Raw genomic sequence first — 25,031 nt, 5'->3', positions numbered from 1 at the left:
GTAGGACCATCTTTGTGCCACCCCGAATGGGATTGCCTCAGGGTCAGAACACTGGGATATCTCAGCTACGTCCCAGCCAAATAGTCAAAAAGCAAATCACACTCCAAGTCATTCCACGGGCTGAATGCTCACTTTGGACTGCCATATTGCTTGGGATAATCCCAGGGCTGTGCGCTTTCTATTTTGGAACCCATTAGGCAATCTATCAACATAGCTTTGAAAAATAAGAAAAAATGAATTGTAAGCACAGCGTAACTTAAAAGAAAGGTCTCATCATAACCTATGTCAAGGAACCCAGGTAGTTAGCAAAGGTGTCAGTAATAAATGGTTATGAAAATAATGACTTAAAAATGAAGCTTTTTACAAGAGTTTGTTTGAAATTATTTCAATGTATTTTACCTATTTTATTTTTGTTGATACGCATGTGTTCATAATATTAACATCTTATTACCAATGTAGTTTCTGCAGTGGGATTCATTTTATTTTTTATTACTTTTTTTTATTCACAGATAGTTGATAAATAATGTTACATTTGTTTCGGGTGTACAACACAGTGATTTGACATCTCTCTACTTGGGCTATGCTCACCACATCTGTAGCTACCACACAATGCTATTACAATAACACTGACTATATTCCTTGTGCTGTATCTTTCATTCCTGGGACTTACTCATTCTATAACTGGAAGTCTGTATCTCCTATTTTGACCATGCCCCAAGCCCTCCCCTCTGGCAACCATCAGTTTGCTCTCTGTATTTATAGGTCTGTTTCTGCTTTCTGTTTGTTTGTTTGTTCATTTGTTTTGTTTTTTAGATTCCACATGTAAGAGAAATCGCATGGTCGGTGGAATTCATTTTTAATAAACAAAATATATTGGGCAATGGGTCTTTTTACCATAGCATTCACAAAGGAATTCAGAAAAGAAATCTTACTTAACAGGATTGAAAATCTTTTTGCTTCTATCTGCTTGGGATTGTTCAATAGCAATTATTTGACTGGTGGCTTCTACCTGTTTGGAACAACAAAAAGTAAATTAGTTACTGACTACATAAACTTATTAATAAAAATGTTCATTAGTAAACAACATTCAAGTGCTTTAAAACTTTTCCAAGGCATCATGATAGGCACTGGGTAGGAGGAACAAGTCACTGAAAAGACATATAAGACAATGGTCCCAACCTTAAGCAGTATGCTATTGGTGAGAAAAGAAATAATTATCTGTAAAACTAAACAATGAAAACACAAGACAACAGAAAACTTCAGGTGAGCGGTGATTATAGTCTGAGCTAGTAGGTGATTAAAACACCAGGAGCAAAACACAGCAGCGAGGCAGCTCAAAGGATGCAAGCATTCATTCGTTCATTGATCCATTCATTCCACAGATACCTGCATTCATTCATTCATTTATTCATTCATGTAGGAGCCCCTGCTATGCACCAGGCATTGCCCGAGGCATTGAAGATGAGCAGTGGACAAAATTAAGAGAAATCTCAGCCCTTGAAGAGCTTGCATTTGAATAAGAAGAAATAACAATAAACAATAAAAATAAATAAAATACAGAGAATGGTATTTTTTCAGTACTTGTTACAAAACTCTTCTTGCTCTTAATGAAGAGTGGCATGGCGGTAGTGAGATCTGCCCCGTCATATATGGCTTGTGGGTATTAGCATAATAACAATTTTTCTGAAAAGCAATTGGGCAATCTACATCAAGAGTTTTAATAACATCTGTCCTTTGATGTATAAATTCTTCTGGAATGTATCCTCATGCAAAGACAGGTATATGTGAGTGTTTACTGAAGTTTAACTAACAATAAAAAATTGAAAACAAGCAAAACTTATAATAATGCAGGAATATGATACATTTATACAATAGAAACTGTATCATCTTTGTAAATAATACCTTATAGAATCTTTAATATCACATGTTATTTTCATAATATGCTATTAACAATATGAAATGAATTTTAAAAACTTTTTATTAGTGAGAGAGAGAGAGCCGGGGGAGGGGCGGAGGAGGAGGAGGAGGAGGAGGAGGAGGAGGAGGAGCAGGAGGGGGATGAGGAGGGAGAATCTTAAGCAGGCTGTCCGCCCAGTTAGAATCCCAACGCAGGGCTCAATCCCACGACTCTCGGATCATGATCTGAGTCAAAATACAGAGTCAGACACTCAACTGACTGAGCCACCCAGGCACCCGAAATTAATTTTAATAAGAGAAAAATTCGACTAACAAATGGTGGGTCCCAAATATGAATGAATTTTCTTTCCTTATAGTTTTCTTTTGCATTCCAAAATTTTCACAATGGATTCACGTTACTTCCATGATCAGAAAAATATGTTTTGTTGCTGTTTGTTTGTTTGTTATCTGTATTTACTCTGGGTTTGGTTTGGAGCAAGCAACTCAGTTTGGAGCAAGAGCAGCTGATGTGTTCAGCAGTCAAGCCTCATTTTGGGAGACTCAGTGCTAAGCTCAGGTTAATAATCAGAACAAAATATGCAGATAATGGATGTTTTTCCCCCTGAGAAGCTGGATCTGAGGTCACAAGTTAAGAAAGAGTTGTTGACCACTCAGAAATCATCCTACCTGCACTCTAAAGTCAACTCTCTCATCCACTTATCTTGAATGAATTGTGTAACTTTACTCAGTCTCTCCTCTGTTAAACTGGAAAAAAGGGGACATTGACCAAATTAACAGTTCCTTGGTTTTTTAAATCAGGGACCTATTTGAGAATTTGGTGAAAACTGTGAATCTATTGCATTTGAAAATGCACCAGCATCAAAAAGAATAAAATAATTACATTTAGTCAAAGGAGTGCAAGATTTATATACTGAAAACTATCAAAATGTGGTTTGAAGTGATGCTGTCCCAGGTTCTGAGCCAGTTTCAGACTTCAGAAATTAGCAGCTTCTGCCTCCTATGTCTTGGAACGTTTACTCTTAGAACCCATCCGCCATGCTGTGAGGAAGCACAACCTATCCCACAGAGAGGTCTGTGTGAAGAAAAGCCAAGGCCTCCCAGCCACAGTCTCATTTGAGCTCCTGGCCAATGGCCAGTCCACACTTGACAGACATATAAATGAGCCATCTTGACACTGGATCCAGGCCTAGCTGAGGACTCTTGAACAGGCATGAACTGCTAGAGCCAACCCCTAACTGGCCTGCACATTCGTGACCCAAATAGATAGCTGTTATTATTTTAGGTTGCTAAGTTTGGGGGACAGTTTGTTAGGCAGCAACGGATAACAGGAACACTTAATAAAAGTTAGCTTAATTAAACCAAGCTAAATAAAAAACTTACCTTAACCCCAAAAGCTTTCAAGTAAAACATTTCTATTGGCTTTAGGCCCATTTGGGTTTGGACAAATTTTGGACTTCCCCAGACTTGGATATGGATGGTTATCTGAAAATGGTTTTTCTTTTGGCAAACAAAAGCTTCATCTGCTGGTGAAAAATTAAATCCTTTGTCTGTGATAACTCGATAACCTACATCGGGTCTATGGAAAGAGGAAGCAAGAAACCAGTTTAACAAACATTATCCACACATTTTCTTTCACTAACAATATCAATTGTATAAACATTTCAAGAAAATATATTGTAGGGGCGCCTGGGTGGCGCAGTCGGTTAAGCGTCCGACTTCAGCCAGGTCACCATCTCGCGGTCCGTGAGTTCGAGCCCCGCATCAGGCTCTGGGCTGATGGCTCGGAGCCTGGAGCCTGTTTCCGATTCTGTGTCTCCCTCTCTCTCTGCTCCTCCCCCGTTCATGCTCTGTCTCTCTCTGTCCCAAAAATAAATAAAAAAAAAAAAACGTTGAAGAAAAAAAAATTTTTTTTTAAAAAGAAAATATATTGTAGAAAGTGATTTTTGCTATATTGAATCAATTTGGTGAATTTTTGCTGAGGAAGTGAAAATGCTATTTCAAAACACAGATGGCTTTCTCACAGCATTTTATCTTCTCACAAGGAAGAAGCACAATTCTTGCCAAATGGAAGCACTGTCGCCTTGGCCTGCCTTTTCCCTTTGTGCTTTCCAGAATTCTAATTTGACCCCACCACACAATAGAAAGACGTAGTCCAGAAGTTGAGAAATCACCACATTACTCAGACTTGTGAAATATCTGGGATAAAATTCATCTTTTTCCACCTTAAAAAAAAAAAAAGCCTCTAAATGTCATCAGCAACACCACACTCAAATACTCCCTCAGATGAGTGCATCCCTCAGGTTCAGCCTGTTGGTGGTCATAAGAAAAAGGCAGACTGGTCAGAATTACTAGGAATAGCTTTAAACCACATTAACCAGAGTCAGTCAGAACACTGATCGAAAACCTGTTTTCACCAGAGTTTAGTCATTTCCTTCTTAGCCTCCTGCTCTGGTAATAGCACTGAAAACCTACTATGCTGGTTACTTTCGCTGGGAACAGAAGTGGTGTGGTGGCTAATCAGACTCTTGTTTTATTTGCCCCATAAAATTACGTTCAATATCAATGCTATGTGTATGACATGTTTAATTAACTACTTCCAATGTTAAGGAAAATAAAACATCCTTAATGAATAGAGAAGAGAATATAAAAGGTGAAAACTTTTTGGCGAGTTTTTCCCATACATATTGTAGATACGGAACATGATTTCTAATTCATCAAGATTCCTAAATGTGGGGTTTCCCTCAGGTAAGAAGCTCCTTCCCAGGACCACAAGCAGAGGCGAGCAGGACTTAGAGCTCTGCCGGCTCTCGGCGGCTGTGTATGTGGTTCTCTGCTTCCCGGGATCTCAGTTTGGATGGCTGCCAGTATAATGAACAACACTGAATTTCTAAATTTTCCTTTAACTCCAGAGACAGAAAATATGGATGAGTCTCTTGGGAAAAGAGCGTTCCTGTTCTTTGCAAGTTAAGCTCCTTCCCAATGGGTCAAGTCACTGGGCCATTGATCACCTCCAAGTAGCTGACATGTCAAAGGCTCCACAGTCATGCGGCTGCCAGCAGCAAGTTCGGCAACAGTCACTGAATGAAGGATTTGATAAAGACCACATGTCTTATGCCATCTGGGAACTTCATATTGACTCAGGTTTCTAGAACTAATCTTCTAATTTGCTCATCTAAAGGCTAGATGAATTGAATCGTATAGATTTTACTGCAGAGGGTAATAAGAACGGTCTTGGTTGAGAAAATAGGAAATACCTTTTTGTAAAATATCTTTTTGTGATCTTCCATGTTTCACTATCAAAAACTCTGAAGAAGGTAAGGTTTGTAGCTCAGATATGAGCATTAGCCTGAAATTTAAAGATTGCTAGAAGCAGAAACTGCACCAACCAACAATTACAATGTTGAAGATTCCTGTGAATCTTAAACACCAATCTCTGGCTATAGAAATTTATTTACCTAAAAATAGTGATTCTGATTTTGGTATCAAAAGATATACATAAAGTCAACTAAACTGGCTTTTAAAAAGCCCTGTTGACACAAGTTTTAAATATCACTCAGAAAAATGTTTTTGGTAAATTTTCAATCCCCTAACTTTAGTGCTTTCAGGAAAACTTAAGGAAACAATATTTTTGTATCAAATTAGACATAATAATCTGAGACAAGTGATATTCTGTCTCAATGATATGAGTAGTGGAATTAAGATGACCTGAATTCTAATGTAGATTAATATTGTCCTTTTCTTGCACTTAAGTGAATTATGTCTAAGCATTCAAAATACATCTGCCTCTATACCTTTGAGCTGATACCATCCATGTTCTCCTTTTTTTCCAGATCAGTGGAGTTTAGATTGGCTATTCAAATAAACTTAAAAAAAAAAAACTACTCAAGTGAGAAGAAAGAGAAGTTACCTCAAGAAGTTGAGGTTTCATACCTTGGTACTCATATTTAGGAAAGCCTATGAAATACTCCCCGAAGGATAACTAAATGCGGACTAAGACTCAAAACCAAGACCTATGGACCCTTCCTTTCTTTTTCTAACTGCACTCAGTGGCAAAGACAAAGGTTATGACAGTTCAATGATACAATTAGCAATTTGCTTCTTTCTGCCTCCCATTCAACATACCAACTCCCAAAGTCTGTTTAAGTCCTTAGAATTTGCTTGAAGGAAAAGATTTCTTCCTTCTAGTTCATCCAACATGAAAGTCCTAGTGATAAGTTTTGCTCTTAAATAAGCTATATTTGAATTTGGAAAATACCACGAAGGCCCTCATTTGTAGACCAACATTTCTTATTTCATGTTATATGTATTACTTGAAAACCTTATTCTTTATCCATTAACATTGTTTTAGGTTTTTCAAGAAGGCGTTTTTAATCTTAAAAATTCTAGAAGACTTAAGTGGGTAACATATCCTCAGGAATAAAGAGAAGGCTCAGAGGATGTTTAAGAGTAATAATATGTACGTTCACATTTATTTCTTAAAACTATAATGTCACAAGATTAGGATGAAGATTTTTCTGGTTTAAAGATATTTTCTACGTTTTACTTTCAGTCTCTTACTACAAAGCCACCACCAACTGTGACTGCTTCAGTAGATGTTGCCAATGAACTTGACAATACTGATTCACAGCATAAATATTGGGGAAGTAGGGGTGTCACCAGCTAGCAATTTAATGTGGCCCCCTAAAACAGTATTTTATGGAATTTTAAATTAACTGCAGGGTTAAATGTTACTGATTTGGGAAATCTCCATTTTCCAGCATTTAGGTGAACTGGGTATTGATCTCAGAAAGATCCGCTCTCCCTCCATCATTTAGTGGGCAAATTATAATGAGTTAGAATTTTAACTTTGGAGTTCTAACAGCCAGAAATCCACGTCTCAACTATTCCCTAGTTGGAACGCAAAACATAAGGAGTAAAGCACGCTTTCTCATTGGCCCATCCTATTCAATCAGGAGTGGCATCAAAGCCCAAATACTTGGATTTAGTCCCAAAGAGTAGCACTGCCTTCCTTCCCTCACTCTCCAGCATAGCACCAGGCATCCCTGGGCCACTTACAGTTTCTCGTAATGACCATTCAACAAACTGTGCCAAGGAACACTTTGATACGGCTGCCACTTCAGAGTAGGAGAACACTGGTCCACAGGCATCATGTTCTGTCCCTCACCATCGTAGTCTTGCACTTCACTGCTGTGACTCCTATTTGTCACTGCAAAGAAATCGGCATGTTAGATCCTTCCTCCAAGGCTGTTTTTCCTAGATTCACAGACAGCTGCAGGGAGCCAATGAACTGGCCATGGATGAGGTAGAGTGAGCACGTGGGAAGTAACAAGTGTTGGGAGGCAGGAGACGTGTGGCTAGTCTTGTTTCCTCATCTGCAAAAAGAGCAATTTGGGGTCAGTGATCCCTAAGATGCAATGGTACTTGCTGGATATTTTGCCCTCCGTGTCTGTCTACCCTACTTCCTGCATAGCCACATTCCAGCCAACGTGGTTCCAGGGAAGCCTACTCCCAGTCAGAGGAGGGTATGGGGACCCAGACTAGATCAGTTAGAACACAACATTCACTACTTGCATCAATAATTCCATCAGGTAGACTCATGGCCCAATCCTATCCAAGCACAGTGCACTTCTGCACTTCAGCGGACAGGGGTTCAAAGATGCCTACTCTTTTCCATGAGCTTTAAACCTCTGAGATATAACCCCAAGAGCTACCGGCACCATTTTGGGAATGTTTAGGAATGAAGCCCCACAGCAGCAGAACACAGAGTTGAGAATGAAGGGCGCCCAGTTTTGATGGCGTGATTTGAGTTCTGGGATCCAATTCTCAACTCTTGAGTTATAGGAGCCAATAAATCCTCCAGTTTTGTTTTTTGGTTTGTTTTTCCCTTAAGGCAGTTTGAGGTGTGGGGGTTTTGTCCTTTGTTTCTTTGTTTTTGTTAATTGCAACCCATACATTCTACTCTGTTACGGGTCCCTTGTGGCACTAGCTTTCTGAGCTTAGAGGAGCTATTTATTCACTTAGTGTCTTACTTCCCTCAACTACACAATAGAAATTAAAACAGATGTCTTGCCCATCTTGCAACATCAAGCAGAGAGAATATCATAGTACAAGTGCACTCAGAAGCTAATGCCAAGATAAAGTAACAAAATACCGTATGTAGTATTGACTATATGAAATTGCCACTTTTGTGTGTTAAAATAACAGCAATTTCACATACCCGAGCTACTCTTTTTGCATAATCCTTGTAAATTGTTTGTCTTAATTTGAGTATGCTTCCAGACCATGTGGTTCAACCTCGGATACTTTTTATGTAAATTCTATTGGTACGTTTTCTGTTTTTCTTTTAACTCCCCTACTATCACTCATGCCTGACATCAGGAGTGAAAGGGAAATAGTGGGCGTTCATAAGATCAGGTGCAGGCTGTAAGCAACAACAGAGAAACACAACATGGGCTCCTGGGGAGCGTGCACTTAGCCCAGAGCTTAGAAAATGCAGGGTTTTCTCTCACTCACCTACCTACCTTTCTTTCTTTATACTTGCACTGCAGACTTGCTCACATAAATAAACAACACACTGCTTCAGGTTGTCTTTGATCTCAAATGTCATACAAAACGTGTTTTCTTGGGGTGTCCCTATCAACACGTCACCTAAGCAAAACATTCTTTTTTTTTTTTTCCAGTTTTTGTGACCAACCATTTTGAAAAGATTTCTCAGAATCATGAAAACCTTCCCCCCACCCCCGACCCCTGCCACCTCGGCTAAGACTACAGGGGGTCAGCAATGCAAGGACCTCCTCATGTCATCACTCCTCCAAAAGTTACCAGACCTAAAAACTTTTTAAAACAAACGGACAAAAACCTTCCACGGTTCTCCTGCTTATACCAAATTCAGAGAAGAGGAGAAACCAGTTCTTCCTTCTTTCCTTCCTCTGTCCTACAAGGGACAGAGGGTAAAGGAAGTTCAGGAGCTTGGAGTCTGAAATCAGATGGGCCTGGGCTTGAGGCACAACTGTACATTTCATAACTGTACAATCTAGGAAAATGGGTTCAGCTCTCTGGGCTTCAGTTTCTTCATCTACAAAATGGAGGCAACAGTATGAAACCTCCCGGGCTCACTGTGTTATGAGATTCACTCATAACGCAATGAGTTATGACTGTAGGTGCTGAGCACAGGGCCTGTCGCTAGCAAGGATGTAAACTATGGCGCTTTTGGTGAATGTTAGTGGCACTGTCGTCACCACCTGCACTTGTTTTGGCTCAGATGACTCAGTTATTCCCAAGAAGCCTTGAGGAATACTTCATTCTTGGCCTCTGTGGTAATTCTATCCGACGTGAAATAACTAACACCGAGTGCCTGAGTGAGTATCAGCTAATGTGGGCCCTTTCCCACTCAGGCATGGTAGCCAGGTCAAGGATAACAGCAGTTCCTGCTTTTTCCCATTATAGCGGCAAAGCTAAGGGGCAGTCACTCTAACAACACCAACACAGTCATGGCTTCCGTGGGAGCTGGCCATCCGCTGGTGACATCCAGGGACCCCAGGCCCACACTGAAATGCCAGGCACAAGCCTGAGCCCAATACTGGGACTTACTATTATTCACACTAATAATAATGTCTACTACTCCTGTGTCCTGTCTGTACCAAGACACTTGACATAGTTTCTCACCCAGTCTTCAAAGTAAGAACGCCTTTTCTTCAATAACCTTTCTTCATTGAAGTCTAATATACATAAAGAAGAATACACAGACCATTAGTACACAATTTGATACTTTCTAATAAAGTGAATTATACCGGGTAACTATCAGTAGGCCCGGAAATAGGACTCTAGAAGACACCTTCATGCCCCCTTGCAGTTACTACTTTCCCCTACCCAAGACAAATCACTAGTCCGATACCTCATACCATAGAGGAGTTCATAGACATGGAATAATATGGTACGTATTCCTGCGTGTTGGCTTCTTTTGCCCAATATCATGTTTATGAGATTCACTCATACACATATTGTTGCAAATGGCAGGCGTTTTGTTTATTCCCATGCCTGTAGAGTAAGTACTCCCCTGTATGACTATACCACAATTTATCCTGCCCTTGACAGCCATTTGGGTTATCTTCAGTTTGTGGTTATTATAAGTAATGCCGCTGTGGGTATTTTTTTGTGAATGTCTTTTCGTGGGCATATGTACACATTCCTGTTAGACACAGTCCTGGCAGTGGAATTACTGGGTCACAGGATATGCTTTAGTAGGTGCGGCCAAACTGAAGTAAGGATTCCTAATCTCATTTAACAAATGCAGAAACTGGGGTTCAAAGACCTGAAATAACTTGCCCAGAGTCACAGCTGGTAAAGTGGAAGAGACAGGATTCAAACCACCCTCTTCTTTTCATGCTCCAGCGAGGATTTCTCAAGAAAATGTAGAAGAGAAATAGAAGTGTGAAGGCAGCAAACTGCCCAAGTCCCAACCCTTTTGGAAAAACTCATATTTGCATTTTAATGCCTTTCAAAATATTCTTTTCTACATTACTTAAAAAAAAAAATCTTAGAAATGGGTGAAATAGAAATTATGATTCTCATCTGGCAATCAAGAAAAGTCAGGCTCAGAAAGTCCCCAACTGCTGAGGAGACGAGACAGATACTTTTTCTGACTCTACAGTGTGAATTCAGCCAGTGCACCTCTCACTGGGAGCCAAAGGCCGTAACTCTGGGGCTCAAAAGTCCTTTTGTATTTGAGGTCCAAACTACGTGAGTCAATGAATCCTCTCATAGTTGGGGTTCAGATCAGATGGAAGCAGAACCCCCTTATATTTGGGATCTAGGCCATGTGAGGCTGGAACCAGCTAGCAAGAGCCTATCCCCCAGCTGCTTTCTCTCTAAGCAACATTTCACATCTGCCCACAGCAAACCAGTGAGTCTACGCCGTGAGCCCTATAAATGGGGATCTTGGAACCCCTTGGGCAAAATAAACCGCTCAGGAGACGGTCACTAGAAAAGCCTTACTGATTGATTTAGAACATCTCTTCCCATCAAAATTCCTGCCTAATAAGACTCGCATAAGCTCCTTCTTCCTCTGCCCTTGTACCATTTCCCCAGGAACTTTGTAAGCACCCTCGGCCTCTGCCACATCAACTATGAGTTCTCTACTAGAAAACTTCTGCTAAAAATATAAGCTGTAAGGAAAACATGGCATTTGGATTTTTGTCTTTTTTTTTTGCCAGCCCTGGGCACCTGTTCATTTACATTCTGGCCCAGTTGTCTGGGGCCAATTATCTTTAGTCAGCTTTTCAGTGACCTTTGTTGGAATAGGACTTAAACACGGGATTCAAGATTTCCTATCTGTTGAGACATTTCAGTTACTCTTCTATGATTTTCTCTGGAGATGGTGAAAAATCAATGGCCTCTCCAGAGACAGGCAGCAGAAAATCATCACAGGATGGGGCTTAACTCTGAGACAGCCAGGATGATTTGAGCAGCAATCTGGTTTGATGAGGAAACGCTGGGGAGGTTTGGGTGGCTTGCCCAGTCCTCTCAGTGAGCTGGTGCATCTGTGGAAGTGAACAGATGGTTCCCTCGTCTGGCTAGAAATTCACTCAGCCTTTTATGTTTGAGGATCACAAAGGGGTTGCAGGCTAGATGCAAGGACTCTTGAAGAAATTAGAGTAAGCTTTGCACAAGAAGGTGGATGGTGAACTCTATATTATCCAGAAAGGAGACTTTAGCCTTTTGTGTCTCAAGCGTTGAATAAGAAACACCAAGCACCCTGCTGGCCAGGGTGGATCCATGTGAAAGAAAAGGCAGTGACAGGTTTGGTTCATGCAAGGGCCCAATACCCAGCACAGTTCTGCCACAGCACTCCCAGGGAATGGCCCCGTGTGGGCCTTGGCTGAAGGACCCTCCAGCCCATGCTGGAGCGGAGACCAGCCATCCCTGAAAGCACCAGCAGGCTCCATGGGCACAGAGGACCAGCACTTGTCATAAGGCTGTGAAATACAAAGTCAGCAACTCAAGCAGGTGAGGAAGCCACCACATCACCTTTCAGGGCAGTATAAACCTCTGGAATTGGGGGACAATAGTCGGGGGGAGAGCTGGAAGACAGAAATCTTGACCTTCCCGTCAAGCTGTTGCATGTGGGAATAAAAGAGATGTACCCTGAATCCGGGGTTCTATTCACATTGCCTACATCTGATTATTTACAGGGGCTAACAGAATTGGCATGGAGCATTTTCCTTTCACCCGATAAGTGCCATAGCATCTCTTCTGAAAGCTCAAGCCTTCAGACTCCAAATCCCCAATTTGTTCATAACTTGAAAAGGTCTCTAAGCTTGAAACACGATGTGTCACATATTGTAGAAGGCAAAAAATAAGGTAGTCTCACCACTTGGGCATCATGAGTCTGCTGAAAGACTTTGCAAATGATCTTACAAAATTTCAAAGACCTACTTGGGAGCCGCTAACCTGAAGCAGATGCTAGAGGAGCTCAGCTCTCTACCTTCCTGCTCCACTGGAGAAATCTTCCCAAGTCTGCTCCTCAGAGTACCCTCCCTGAGCAGGCAACACTGAAAGCCTGTTCGGACGGCAGAATCTCAGACCCCACCTCAAGCCTACTGAATCAGAACCTTGCCCCTAAAATTGAAAGGACCGGCATTTCATCTCCACCAAAGAGAGAGACAATGGCACCTCTTCCTAGGAGAGAAGGACCTACATGACCCCACCGAAGACTGCACGAAACTGTATGTCAAAAGGAAAGAAAGAAACTCCTATCCTTGCCCTTCTATGAGAGAGAAAATCATTCTGTAGGGCTACTGCAAGACTGGTCAAAATCCCCGTCTTAATGGCGAAAGCAGAGATGGGCCCTGGGTTGGCTCACTTGGTCTGGAGTGGTGGGCCCACACTTGATGGTCCCCGGAGTCCTCCAGCGCCTGTGTGCACTTCCTCTTCTTGGTTGGTGGCAACGAGGCTCTAAAATCAAGAACCCAAAATGCAGGTTAGGAGTTTGTGCTCTCCATGTTACGTTAAATCAGATTCAATTTCCCAGGTGTCTTCTCTCAGACTTCTTAAGACTAATTCCAGTTAGCTAAGATTCCTTGAGCCCTACTGGTGTGCAACACTAGGTTGTGCATGAGTGGAAAGAGCAAGCTTCTGTTCCAGAAACCCGCGAGTCTGAAACTTAGTTTCCCAATATCCAATGGATGGGAGACTCACCTACCTGAAAAATAAACTGCCAATGTTTCCAAAGGCAGAGAAGACATTGAGACAGAGAAGTTAAAATATAATATATGAACTTATATATAAATACAGTATAGACAAGATAGTGTTATAAATATAAGTATATAAAATATGTATCCATTTTACACCTGACATTTTTTTTCACATGGAATTTCACCACAATTTTTGATGACCTCTACTCTCCTTGCCATTCTGTAGATTCAGAAGAAAGAATAAAAGAAAAAAAGGAGGAGAAGAAGGAAAAGAGAGAAAATTAAAACGCATATTAGTTCATGCTTAACATTTATCTGAGGACTCTATGTGTTAAGTAATTCACAAATTACTTGCGTATTCTAGCTGAGACTGCAAATGTAAATAGTGCTTTCTCCATCACTCAGAATGTCTCTCTCTATTTCTGACATTTTCACTTTCCATCGAACGAGGACTTTGGGTTTAGCGGGTTGTTAGTTAAAAGACGGCCTAAAGCCGAGAGCGCTGGGGCCTTGCCGTGTCTGATATATGTCTCAACACCGCCATCTCCTGGAGAGAGAACGCCACTGTTCATTCTTTACCGGCACTGCGGGGGGTGCTGGCTGCTCTGAGGTCTTTCATAACTAAATATCTTGCCCTTTACCCAGGGCTGTGGCACAGAGGCTGCTGATGGTAAGAACGGCTTATCCCCGGACGGCAGGACACGCAATGGTCCGGGGGGGTCGTAAAATGACCGGAGCCTGGATAGCAGTTGTGGACGCCGCTGTGGGTGCGGGCAGAGTTGCTCGTTTCACGCGAGCTCTGCGGCAGCTGCGCAGGCAGCGAGTCAGGTGCAGCCGCGGAGTGGAGGAAAGTAGCTGGAGTCCTCCCGGCTGCAGGTCTCACCGCTGGGCAGCATGCACCTGGGGGAACACACAGGTGAGAAGAGCTCTCTTTCTGACCACCCAGAGTCCAAGAAGAGGGACGCTGCAAGGCGTGCGCGAGGCAGATGGCACTCACCTTTGATCTGCGGAGGAGAACAGGAGTCTGACGCAGAATAAGGTGGAGTATCCGGAAGCTGCCCTTGCCTGAGGATTAGAGACATGCATTGCTTTTTGTTGTAACCTGTGTGGTCATTATACCCTGGCCACAAATGGGAGGCACCGCTGGGTACAACACACAGTGCACCATGGGGACCAAAGCCCACCAGGCCACGCCTGGTGTCATGTGTTAAGTAAATGGGCTTTGAGTCAGACAGACCTGGGTTTGGGTCCCAGCTCTTCCACTTCCTAGCTGTGTGTTCATGAACAAGACCTTAGTCTCCGTTTCCTCACCTACCACGTGGAAATAATCTTCATGCCTTCCTCATAACACTGTTGAGAATTAAATGAGATACTATGTGTAAAACCCATAACATAATTACCCCCAAATGTAGTGCGTTCTCAATACAGTTTAATTAACCGTATTGTTGACTTCTTAACGTTCTTGAAGCTCTTATACCAGAGAGAAGGTTGAGCACACTGTTTAGGCTAAAGCGCTGTGAAATGTCACCACTAAAGCAATGGTTTTCCATCTGTGCTCTGGGAAATCCCAAAGAGATTGGAATGAGCTCAGTGGTTTTACAAAAGAAAAAATTTAAATGCCTGGGGGAAAAAATCATAACTTTTTGTTTTATAGATTGAGGTGCAAGTAAAATTTCATTTAAGAAAAAAATGAGTACCACCACTAAAAAAGTGTGAAATCTTCTGTTCCAAAAAACCTACAAGTCCCTTATGGCTCAGAAACTCCATGATTCTAAGTCATTCATAAGCACTACCACCCTCTCCTTGATTCTCCTGCTGGAAGAGTAAGCTATCGTGTTTTTCTTGGTTGATTAAGATTTCAACCTCGTACAATGAAAAGTCTGTTTTTATTATTTATTAGAAAAGTTAGGTTTTCAGGGCACCTGAGTGGCTCGGTTGGTTAAGCATCTGACTCTTAATTTCAGCTCAAGTCATGATCTCACGGTTTCTAAGATTGAGCCCCACATTGGGCTCTACACTGACAGCACAGAGCCTGCTTGGGATTCTCTCTCTGCCCCCGCCCCTGATTGCATGCTGTCTGTCTCTCTCTCTCTCTCAAAATAAATAAACATTAAAAAAAAGAAAAGTTAGGCTTTCTCCTCAAATTAGTCTTTTATAATTTATTCGCTCTTTATGAGTAACAGAAAACCTTCCTCCGAAAACACCACCTTCCTCCAAAAATGCCACCAAAAATGAAAGTAAAGGAATAAACAGGCATAAACACAAAAGGACATAGAGTACCTGTGCAGAGAGAGTGTACAACAAGACTATATTTTAATAACATTGTGGCACACTGAAGTAGGATGGATGGTAACTTGAATTAGTAGAATGGAAGAGGCAAAAACAAGATTGCCTGGGGATGGCAGAAGGGACATAGGAGCCAACAAGAAGTTATCCAATTTTAATACAACTTCAGAAAAGCCCAAGACATTGGAGTCACCAGGAACCTCTGAGTTCAGGCTGAAGGTGGAGCTGAAAACAAAAGAATTGATTGAAACCTTGATTAAAGAATGGTTGGCTCCTAAGAGTGGCTTTCTCAACCTGTACAGCCAGACAACTACCTCCGTCACTGCAACGCAAGTTGGAAAGTTTTACTCTCTGAAGAAACAGATCCAGGGAGATTGCAAAACTGCTGAGCTAAAAATGGAAGGATTCATTAAAAGTCTAAATACCGAACCCTGAGAGCCTTCTTCAACTTGACTTTGTAGGCATCCGAGCAGATTTCCTACCGTAGGAAATTGAAAGATTGTTCCCCAGAAAAGTTGAATGACCTCAAGGGAAAAAAGGATATTTTGAAGTTACCCACCCCCCAACATAGCCAATCCCCGCTTGATCACTCTATGATGAAACGCATCCTTTGAAAATAGTGGTTTGCAAACAGAACGTCTTACACGGGAACAAAAGATGAAGGACTAGACATTTCCAGAAACCTTTAACATTAAACACAAAGAACAAGCAAATAGATAAAGAAGGGATGCAAAAAAAAAAAAAAATCCACAAAAAGCTCTTCTGCTTCTCATAAGACTGGTAAGCTCCTACCAGACCTGACCCTTCCATAAATAAAAACTGTGAACTCTGAAAAATTTAAAACAACAACAACAACACAAAACAAAACAAAACAAAACAAAAAACAATCTGCCTGAAAACACTGGAAAGTGGTCAAAAGCAAGAAGATTCTGGAGGGACACTGAAACTTGGATGAAGGAAATAGCATAAGGTAAATTACTTATTTACAGCTTTTAGCCTCCGGCCCAGTTGACGGCAGAATCACAGAACAGCTAAAACTCTGATAGAAACACACAAACTTTCTGACCTAAAGAACCAGAGAACAGAGTTGGGGGCAAACAGCTGCTTCAAGTGAAAGGGAAATCTTGGGGAAAAGAGATTCAGAGAGGAGAAACCCTAGATTCTGTATAAAAACTCTGGCCAAATGTCTGGCTGACTCCTGAGCCATCAATGTATGGGGCTGACTATACACAGTCCAGCCAAAAACAAGACAAAAAAAAAAAAAAAAAAAAAAAAAACTGAACAAATATTTGACCTGCTGCACAGGAGACAGAGTTTATATTTGAGTTTAAAGAAAGTAACCGCTTGGAAAGCAAAAGTATATATACTTTTTAGAGGAATGTAAAAAGAAAAAAAAAAAGCCAGACATTCACAATTTCCAGAATACAATTAAGAATTACTCAACAAACAAAGAACCAGGAAAATATGGCCTAGCCTTGAGGAAAAGAACAATTATAAGACACCAACCCAGAGATGATTCAGATATTGGATTAGCACACAAATCCAGATTTTAGCAGCAGCAATTATAAAAACAGCTGTTACAACTAAGCCTAATAGAGGAGAGGATAATGTGTTTGTAAAGAATAAAAAATACAAAATCTTAGCCAATAAATAGAAACTAAAAAAGAACTAAATGGAAATTCTAGAATTGAAAAAATTTAGAAATGAAAATAAAAATAGAAAATGAAAAAATCCCTAGGTGGTGTAGCAGAATAAGTTGAAGAAAATCAACAGGGATGATCCAACCTAAAGAACAGAGAGGGAGAAATGAATTTAAAAAGAGGGAGAGAAAAAGATTCATGAACCATGGAGAGGACATAACAGAAAAATAATTAAAGATATAGTGACCAAAACCTTCCCAAATTTTGCAAAGGACATAAATTTATAGGTTCAAGAAGATCAACAAATCCTAAGCAAGATATAGGGAAAACCACACATAGGTCATCAGAGTCAAATCAGTGTAAAGCAAAAATAAAGAGAAACTTTCAAAAGTAACCAGAAAAAAACATATTACATGTAGAGTAACAGTGATTCAGATGACCATTGACTTCTCATCAAAATCTCCAGAGGCAAGAAGACAGTACAACAGTTATCTTTAAAGTGCTGGAGAAAAATCAAAACTGACAATCTAGAATTTCAAATACGATGAAAATATCCTTCAAGAATAAAAGCAAAATAAAGACATTTTCAGATTAAAAAAAATTTTAAGTAAAACCATGAGTAGGCATGCACAATAAGAAATGTTAAAGACATTATTTAAGGCTAAAGGAAAATGATATCAGATGGAAACTTGAAACTTTAGGAAGGAATGTAGAGAATAAAAAAATATATATATCTAAATAAAAATCATTTTTTCTCAGTTTCTTTAAAATACATAGGACTATTTAAAGCAAAAATTATGACATTATCTTGTAGCATTTATAATGTATGAAAGTGTAACACTTATGATAACTATAGCATAGAGGAAGGGAGTCGGGGGTAAAATAGAATTATACAGTTGAAGGTTTCTACATTTTATGTAAAGTGGTACAATATTAATTCATTAACTCTAAGTAGACAGTGAAAAGTTAAATGATTCAAAAAAGTATATAGGTAAGGTCAGAAGATAAAATGGAATGCTAATACAGTAGGAAAGTAGTTACAAAGAAATAAGAAATGGATAAAAAGAAGACAAATAATAAAATTGCAAAATTAAATACATCATCAATAATTGCATTAAATGTTAATGGATTAACGACTCCAATAAAAGGTAGAGATTATAAGAATGGGTCTTTAAAAAGCAAGACCCAACTTTATGTTGCCTGCAAGAAACACTTTAAATATAAACACTCAGGTAAGTTGAAAATTAATGGAGAAAAAAGTGTATGAGAAGGCAGAAGTGACTTCATGGATAATAGGTAAAATAGACTTCATAATAAAGAGCACTACTAAAAATAAAGAGGCTCATTCCACAATAATAGTTCTTTCATTAAGAAGGCATAGCTGGGGCACCTGGGTGGCTCAGTCAGTTAAGTGGGTCTGACTTTGGTTCAGGTCATGATCTCACAGTTCATGAGTTTGAGCCCCGCATCGGGCTCTTTGCTGACAAGCTCAGAGCCTGGAGCATGTTTCGGACACAGGAGCCTGTGTCTCCCTGTCTCTCTGCCCCTCTCCCACTCATGCTTTGTCTCTGCCTCTCTCAAAAATAAATAACATTAACATTTTTTTAAAAAAAGAAGCCATAGCAATCATGATTGTTTCTTTAATAGCTTCAAAATACATGACGCAGAATTTGCAGAAATAAAAGGAGAAATAAATAATTGTACAATCATAGAGATTTAACATCCCTCTCTTATCAATTGAGAGAAATAGGTAGTACAAATTGATAGAACAAAAAAGTCAGTAATGACAAAGATCATCTGAGAAATTTCTTTAGGGAGAAAAGGAATTGATGTGTTTTAATACTGAGAGGAATTTGGCAATTCTCTTCAGAGAATTTGTGGGAAGAATTAATGATAGTTATAGTCAAAGTCAAGAAAATCATGAAAACAAGACTAGGTTTGAGAAAAACAATAAGTTCAAGAAAGAAAATATAATTGTAATAAATAATATGTGAACACATAGTGATAATAATGTAAGCCCTGGCTACTGACCTAACCAAAAATTTTATACAACTTTATGATATTGGGAGGCTGGTGCTAGAAGTGGACGTCAGATGTGGTATAAGAAAGTTAAATCCTCTCTGAAGATGATATTAAGTTCTAAAATACATAAAGCAAGAATAGCAATATAAAACACCATTCCGATGTAAAGTGGTAGAAATCTCTAAAAGAGTTGGAAAGTATCTGCCTCTAGGAGAGCCAAACTCAGAAACATGGTGAAAACTAGGGCAGAGGATTGCTGATTTTCATTATAAGCCATATACCCACAGTTCTATTTCACTTCTTAAATCCTGCACATGTATCACTTCTATAGATTTATAAATTAAATTTTTTGATTGGCTCTCTGATTTCACAATTCCACATTCAAGATTCTAGGCAGTTGTTACCTCTACATTAGTGGCACCACAGAATTCAATAACGTTAATAAAAATTAAAAATCGGAAGTAAATTATCAATTCACTCGAGAAATATGGCATGGAATATTTTATGTAGCAATACAGGCATGGAGAATCAAAGGTCCCTGTGTTGAGTGGCAGCAACATATGGGGATGGTTTCAAAATGAAAACACTGACATTTTTTAATGCTTTCCTTACAGTTTACTCTCCCTTCCAAAACTCACCACAGCTACTCCTTTATTTCATTGCATTCCATGCTTGATGCATTTTATAGTATTGAGAAAAATTTTACAGTCCTTTTAAGAGAATCTGAAGGAAGAATTAATGACAGCTACCTCTGAAACTGAGCAAATTGTTAAAACAAAGGCAATAGTTAACTTTAAGAAAAATACTTTTGTTTGGGACTGTTAATGAGCTGTTAATCTCCTCTTTACACCCAGTCATGCATATTAGACTGTTTTGGCCTTTGTGTTCTGAATTTTCCTATTATGCTAAAGTGATTTCCATGAAGTGGACTTGGAAAGGAACAGAATCATGGATCACTCCTTCAGTGGTCATCTTTGTCTCCACCTTCTGTAGGAGATAGTTGTAATAATCGAGAGATTCTTAGCTACTAATAAAAAATGAATAATTTGCCTTCTAAATCTCCTCTTCTCAGATATATAATTTGTTTCTGTGTTTGGGAGGATATATGGATAAATATGGTCTCCTGGGGGTTGAATGCTATGCAAACTGAAGGAGGGAGTGCAAAATAGACTCTTCTTTCCAGCTGATGAGATTATATGTATATCCATGACAACTGCATACTGTGCCCAAAGCAGCCAATATTTCTCTCAGATTGTAACCAGGCTTGACCAAGTTTTTATTGAGTGGCTACTATGTCCTCATGACTATACCAGGCACTGCGTGGGAAATACAGTATTGAGACATGGGCTTCATGTGAATGCCCAGCTGGGATTACTCACAATCCAATCCCCAGTTTTCTTTGATGATTCCCCTAGTGCCTTCACACACCAACTGTGCCTTCTCTTAAACTCTATTGCACAGTGATCTCAACTCAGCACAGTGCTTGGTACAGAGTTGGTACTTAATAAATATGAATGACTGCTTTTTTATACAACATATGACCATAAATATGTTATTTATATATAACATTATATATATATATGTATATATATATATATAACCTAGGTTATATATTCATATATTTATATATTTATATTCATATATTTAAAGATGGCTTTCCTGACCACCCAATCAAAAATAATGGCCTCCCTACCCCCTTTTCCTATTCCTTCACCTTCTAATGCTTATTTTTCTTCATCTTACTGAATGACTTTACACTAAATTCTGCCATTATTCTGACATATGCCATTGTCTTTCTTTTCCCGCTACAGCAGAATGACAGCAGTGGAGCATCAAGAGTGAAGGCAGGGGAACAGCTCACCCCAGGAACAGGCAATAAGGAAATGCATTGTCTGTTGGGAACTTAAAAACAATACTTAAACCTACAAAAAGCCAGTGTGCTTTTTATTATCACCATGCACCACCAACTCAGAGAAAAATTCCTGGGTGTCCTGCCAGGGCAGACTGCTTCCCAACACACTGCCCTTGGTAAACCATTAGCAGCAATTTCATCTGTTTGGTTCACTGTTGTACCCCATCAACCAACTAGAGAAATAACTGCTATTGAAAATGATTTCTCCAATGTTTTAAGTATGGGATTTACCCTCCCACATGGATATCTGCATTAAGAATATGTCTTAATACTGTGTGTATATATGTGTGAGTGAGTGAGTGTGTGTGTGTGTGTGTGTGTGTTCTGCATAGTGCCCCGGTAGTGAACGTGTCATAGGCACACAATAAATACTTGATCGAGCTTGGTTAGAGCTTGTACCCACTACCTGGAAGTTGGGATGAGCAAGAGTCTTGGCAGAAATGTTGTCAGTAGATAAGGTAGCCCAAGAAAATAATTTCTTGACAAGGCAAAGGAAGTATGATGTCACCCCACCCCTCCAGCCCTTTATTGGCAAACTGCAAGGACCCTGAGCTTCTTACCACCACTCCTCTGCTGCTTTAGAAATAAACTTTTATGGAGAACCTGTTCTGGTCCAAGCACTGAGCTCCCCCTTTGCATGTGTTATCTTATCGAAGCTCTGGATCATCACAGGAAAAGCTATGCCCCTATTCCACAGGTAAAGAAACTAAGACTTGATGCAGTTAAATAACTTGCCCAAGGTTATTCATCTGGCAAGTAGTCAAGCTGGAGTCAAATGGTCTCCCACCAGAGTTAATGCTCTAATGAACACAGTGATTTAAATACAGACTATCCTGGGGTGCCTGGGTGGGTCAGTCGGTTAAGCATCTGACTTTGGCTCAGGTCATGATCCTGTGGTTCGTGAGATTGAGCCCCTGCATCAGGCTCTGTGCTGACAGCTCAGAACCTGGAGACTACTTCGGATTCTGTCTCTCTCTCTCTGCCCCTGCCCTGCTTGCAATCTGTCTCTCTCTCTCTCAAAAATAAATGAACATTAAAAAATAAAATAAATTAAATAAATACAGACTCTCCTAATCAAATTAATTATTATAGGTGATTTCACTTCCCACAAATACCTTTAGAATGGAGACACTGCCAGTAATGTTTCAACACAGGATTCTGTTTAGCCTTCTCCCACTGCATCAGTTTGAACCCAGAAGCCAAGCTGGTCACACAGCCTTTGACAAGCTCTTCTCACAGAACTACACGTTACCTCACCCCTTTCACAACACCACAGCAAAGAGCTTATCAGCCCCACTCCACTGGCGGCAGAACGAAAGCACGCAGCTGGTCATTGACTCCTAGCTCATTTTGCCGTCCAACCCCAATGAGCCAAGTCCTAAGTAAAACCCAGAATAAGCTCCATCATTAGAATGAAATATTGATTGCAGTTGATTCCTCACAGACTTAATGTGCCTTTAAGGTCCCCCTCCTGTGAAGTCACCCATTCAAACCTGTGAATAGGTGTTACCTCAGTGCCCTCAGCTAGTTCTCTCTTACTCCACAATCAGGACCCCAAGGCCAGCTTAAAGCCTGATATGATATGACCCCCACAGAGCACACATACTCAAACCATGCTAAATCATTTGGATTGGAACATAGGAGGGGATGGGGAAGGAGGCATGTTCATGTGACCTAAAGCAGGGCTTCTCAAATTATAATGTGCATGTGAATCCCATGGGGATCTCATGAAAAATGCAAATTTTGATTCAGCTTTTCCAGGGTAAGGTCTGAGATGCTACATTTCTGGCTCACAGGTGATACGGGTGCTGCTGCTCCCTGACCCACACTTAGAGGAAAGAAAAGAAGCAGGTGAACCTCTGGGCATTTTGAAAGAAATAAAGCCTGTTTTCAGATTCACTAGTCCCTTTTCCGGAGTCTTCCTTTCTCTCTCTCTCACACACACACACACACACACACACACACACACACACTTCTTGTCCTTTTTTCCTGCATCCTCCAGGGTTTATGCTATCTCTTAAAGCTCTACCCACCCTCCCTTCAAGCAGCTCTCCACACCTAGACATTTCCCAGTATGTCCACCACAGCTTACCTGTGTACCTAGTAGGTAACTGGCTGGCTAACCTAGGGAAATCAGAGGACTTCAGCCTGCTCCTCCTGGGCAGACAGCTGCCCTGGACTCTGCCACACAAGGAAACAAAGGGTTAAGTGCAATATTTAGAAATTTCCATGTGCTGACAGGACTGTCCCAGCTCAACATACCAATTAGATTTACACAGAAAGATGAGAAAGTCCTGAGCAGCATATCCCAGTGCTCATGTAGGAGTGCATGCCTCCCAAAAGGGGTTCATGGCCAAATAAATTTGAGAAACACTGCATATCAGTTCCCTTCTTCAGTTGCACATTAGCATATCAAAAGCTCTGAAAAGTCCTGCAGTGAAGTTCATTTAATATTTTTTTAAGCCAGTGAGTCATAAGCTCATTTGCTCATCATGGAACTTTCGTTTTTTTATTTAAAAAAATTTTAATGTCTATTTATTTTGACAGGGAGAGTGAGACAGAGCATGAGCGGGGGGAGGGGCAGAGAAAGAGGGAGATACAGAATCTGAAGCAGGCTCCAGGCTTCGAGCTGTCAGCACAGAGCCTGATGCAGGGCTTGAACTCATGAACCATGAGATCATGACCTGAGCTGAAGTTGGACACTTAACTGACTGAGCCACCCAAGTGCCCATGAACTTTTATTTTTTTCCCACAACATCTCATGGGACCAGTTTTCCATACAGCATTTAGGGGTACCTGTTTTACAGGGCCAATAATTCCAATTCCATTTTTTAATATGACTGAGACATGAAAATCTCCCTATGAGATTTAAACTGGCTCTCATCAATTTTGCAGCCCAGTAGTCTCAGATTGCTTAGGAAAAGAGTTGTCACTGACATTTTTTTAAGGCACAATTCATAGGCAATATAATAGAGAGGAAGTAACTCAGGATTGGTAGAAACTCAGGTTTCAATCCCAGATCTGCTACTTATTAGCTGTGAGCCCAGGCGAGAAAACCTACATCTCAGGGCTGTTATGAGAAATGCAATAACCTGCAAAAAAGAGCCGGGTATTTAGAAATACTCAACACTTGGAATATTTGAATAGGCTGCACAGATGTAATCATCATTGAACCACCTGAACAGCCCCATGGTCATGGACTGGAACTGTTTCCACTTGTTCTCGCTCTGAGTTTTATTGCAGCCTCATTTAATGCAGCTGAGCAGTTTTTATCAAGCAGTGACAGGTTATCTGATCATAGGACTTTTCTTTAATGGGCATGAACTCTGACAATCTTTGCAAACTATGGCTCAGATCCATCCTGAGTCACATCTTTTGTCAGATAATTTTAGATGCATTGAAGGTATTTCCCTGAGATTCACATCCTCCTAAGTATCACCTAATTAATGTAAAAGCTGCATATAGAAGAAAGGGCATGTGTTGGAGAGCCAGGTACATTTTAATCCCAGCTTTGCCACTTATTGACCTGTGGACTTACTCTCGTTCCACCTCCATATTTATAAAATGTAGATATTATTGTTTCTATTTGGCAAATTTGTTCAGAGAATGAAATGTGTAAAATAAAAATCAAATGTGTAATTAAATAAATGAATATGTAAAACACAAAGAACATTGCCCATTGCTTGGTAAGCGCTCAACAATATTAATTCCCTCCTCTACCTCTCTTACACCCAACCACCCCTAAAGGTAAAGAATGAATCTGGTTAGGCAAACCAATAGTGATAGCCCATGAGGAGATAACTCTGGTTCTACAGGAAGGACCATTATTATCATGGAGACTAAGATCATATGGCAGATTTCAGACTTCCCAGATAAGAAGACCATTCTTTGAATAAGACTTTTGTTCACTTCTCCCCACCAAACAGCCAAAATTCTTTCTGCTAGTTATAAAAGTGATCCAGATGATTAGAACCCTGGTAAAATTAGCTGTACTTTCTCTTAAGGAGCAGTTACATAGAAGAGAGACTAGACAATTTCTGGCAGATTGTTTCCAGGCCAGAG

General features: G+C 40.3%; 1 protein-coding gene across 1 annotated transcript in view; it reads right to left on the bottom strand.

Moving 5' to 3' along the window:
• Positions 1-25,031, bottom strand: part of MYRFL (myelin regulatory factor like) — a 125,975-nt gene that overhangs the window by 63,549 nt on the left and 37,395 nt on the right. Inside the window, exons 3-7 of the mRNA XM_045062672.1 lie at positions 13,751-14,113; positions 12,779-12,870; positions 6,973-7,123; positions 3,298-3,493; positions 933-1,009 (exon numbers count right to left, since the gene is read on the bottom strand). Of these exons, the coding sequence (XP_044918607.1) occupies positions 933-1,009; positions 3,298-3,493; positions 6,973-7,123; positions 12,779-12,870; positions 13,751-14,113 (879 nt within the window). The remainder of the gene's footprint in view (positions 1-932; positions 1,010-3,297; positions 3,494-6,972; positions 7,124-12,778; positions 12,871-13,750; positions 14,114-25,031) is intronic.

Source organism: Felis catus, chromosome B4 (assembly GCF_018350175.1).
Source record: "Felis catus isolate Fca126 chromosome B4, F.catus_Fca126_mat1.0, whole genome shotgun sequence".
In the NCBI taxonomy this organism is placed as follows: domain Eukaryota; kingdom Metazoa; phylum Chordata; class Mammalia; order Carnivora; family Felidae; genus Felis; species Felis catus.
The sequence above is the reverse complement of the archived record's forward strand: the minus strand, read 5'-3'. Positions and strand labels throughout refer to the sequence as shown.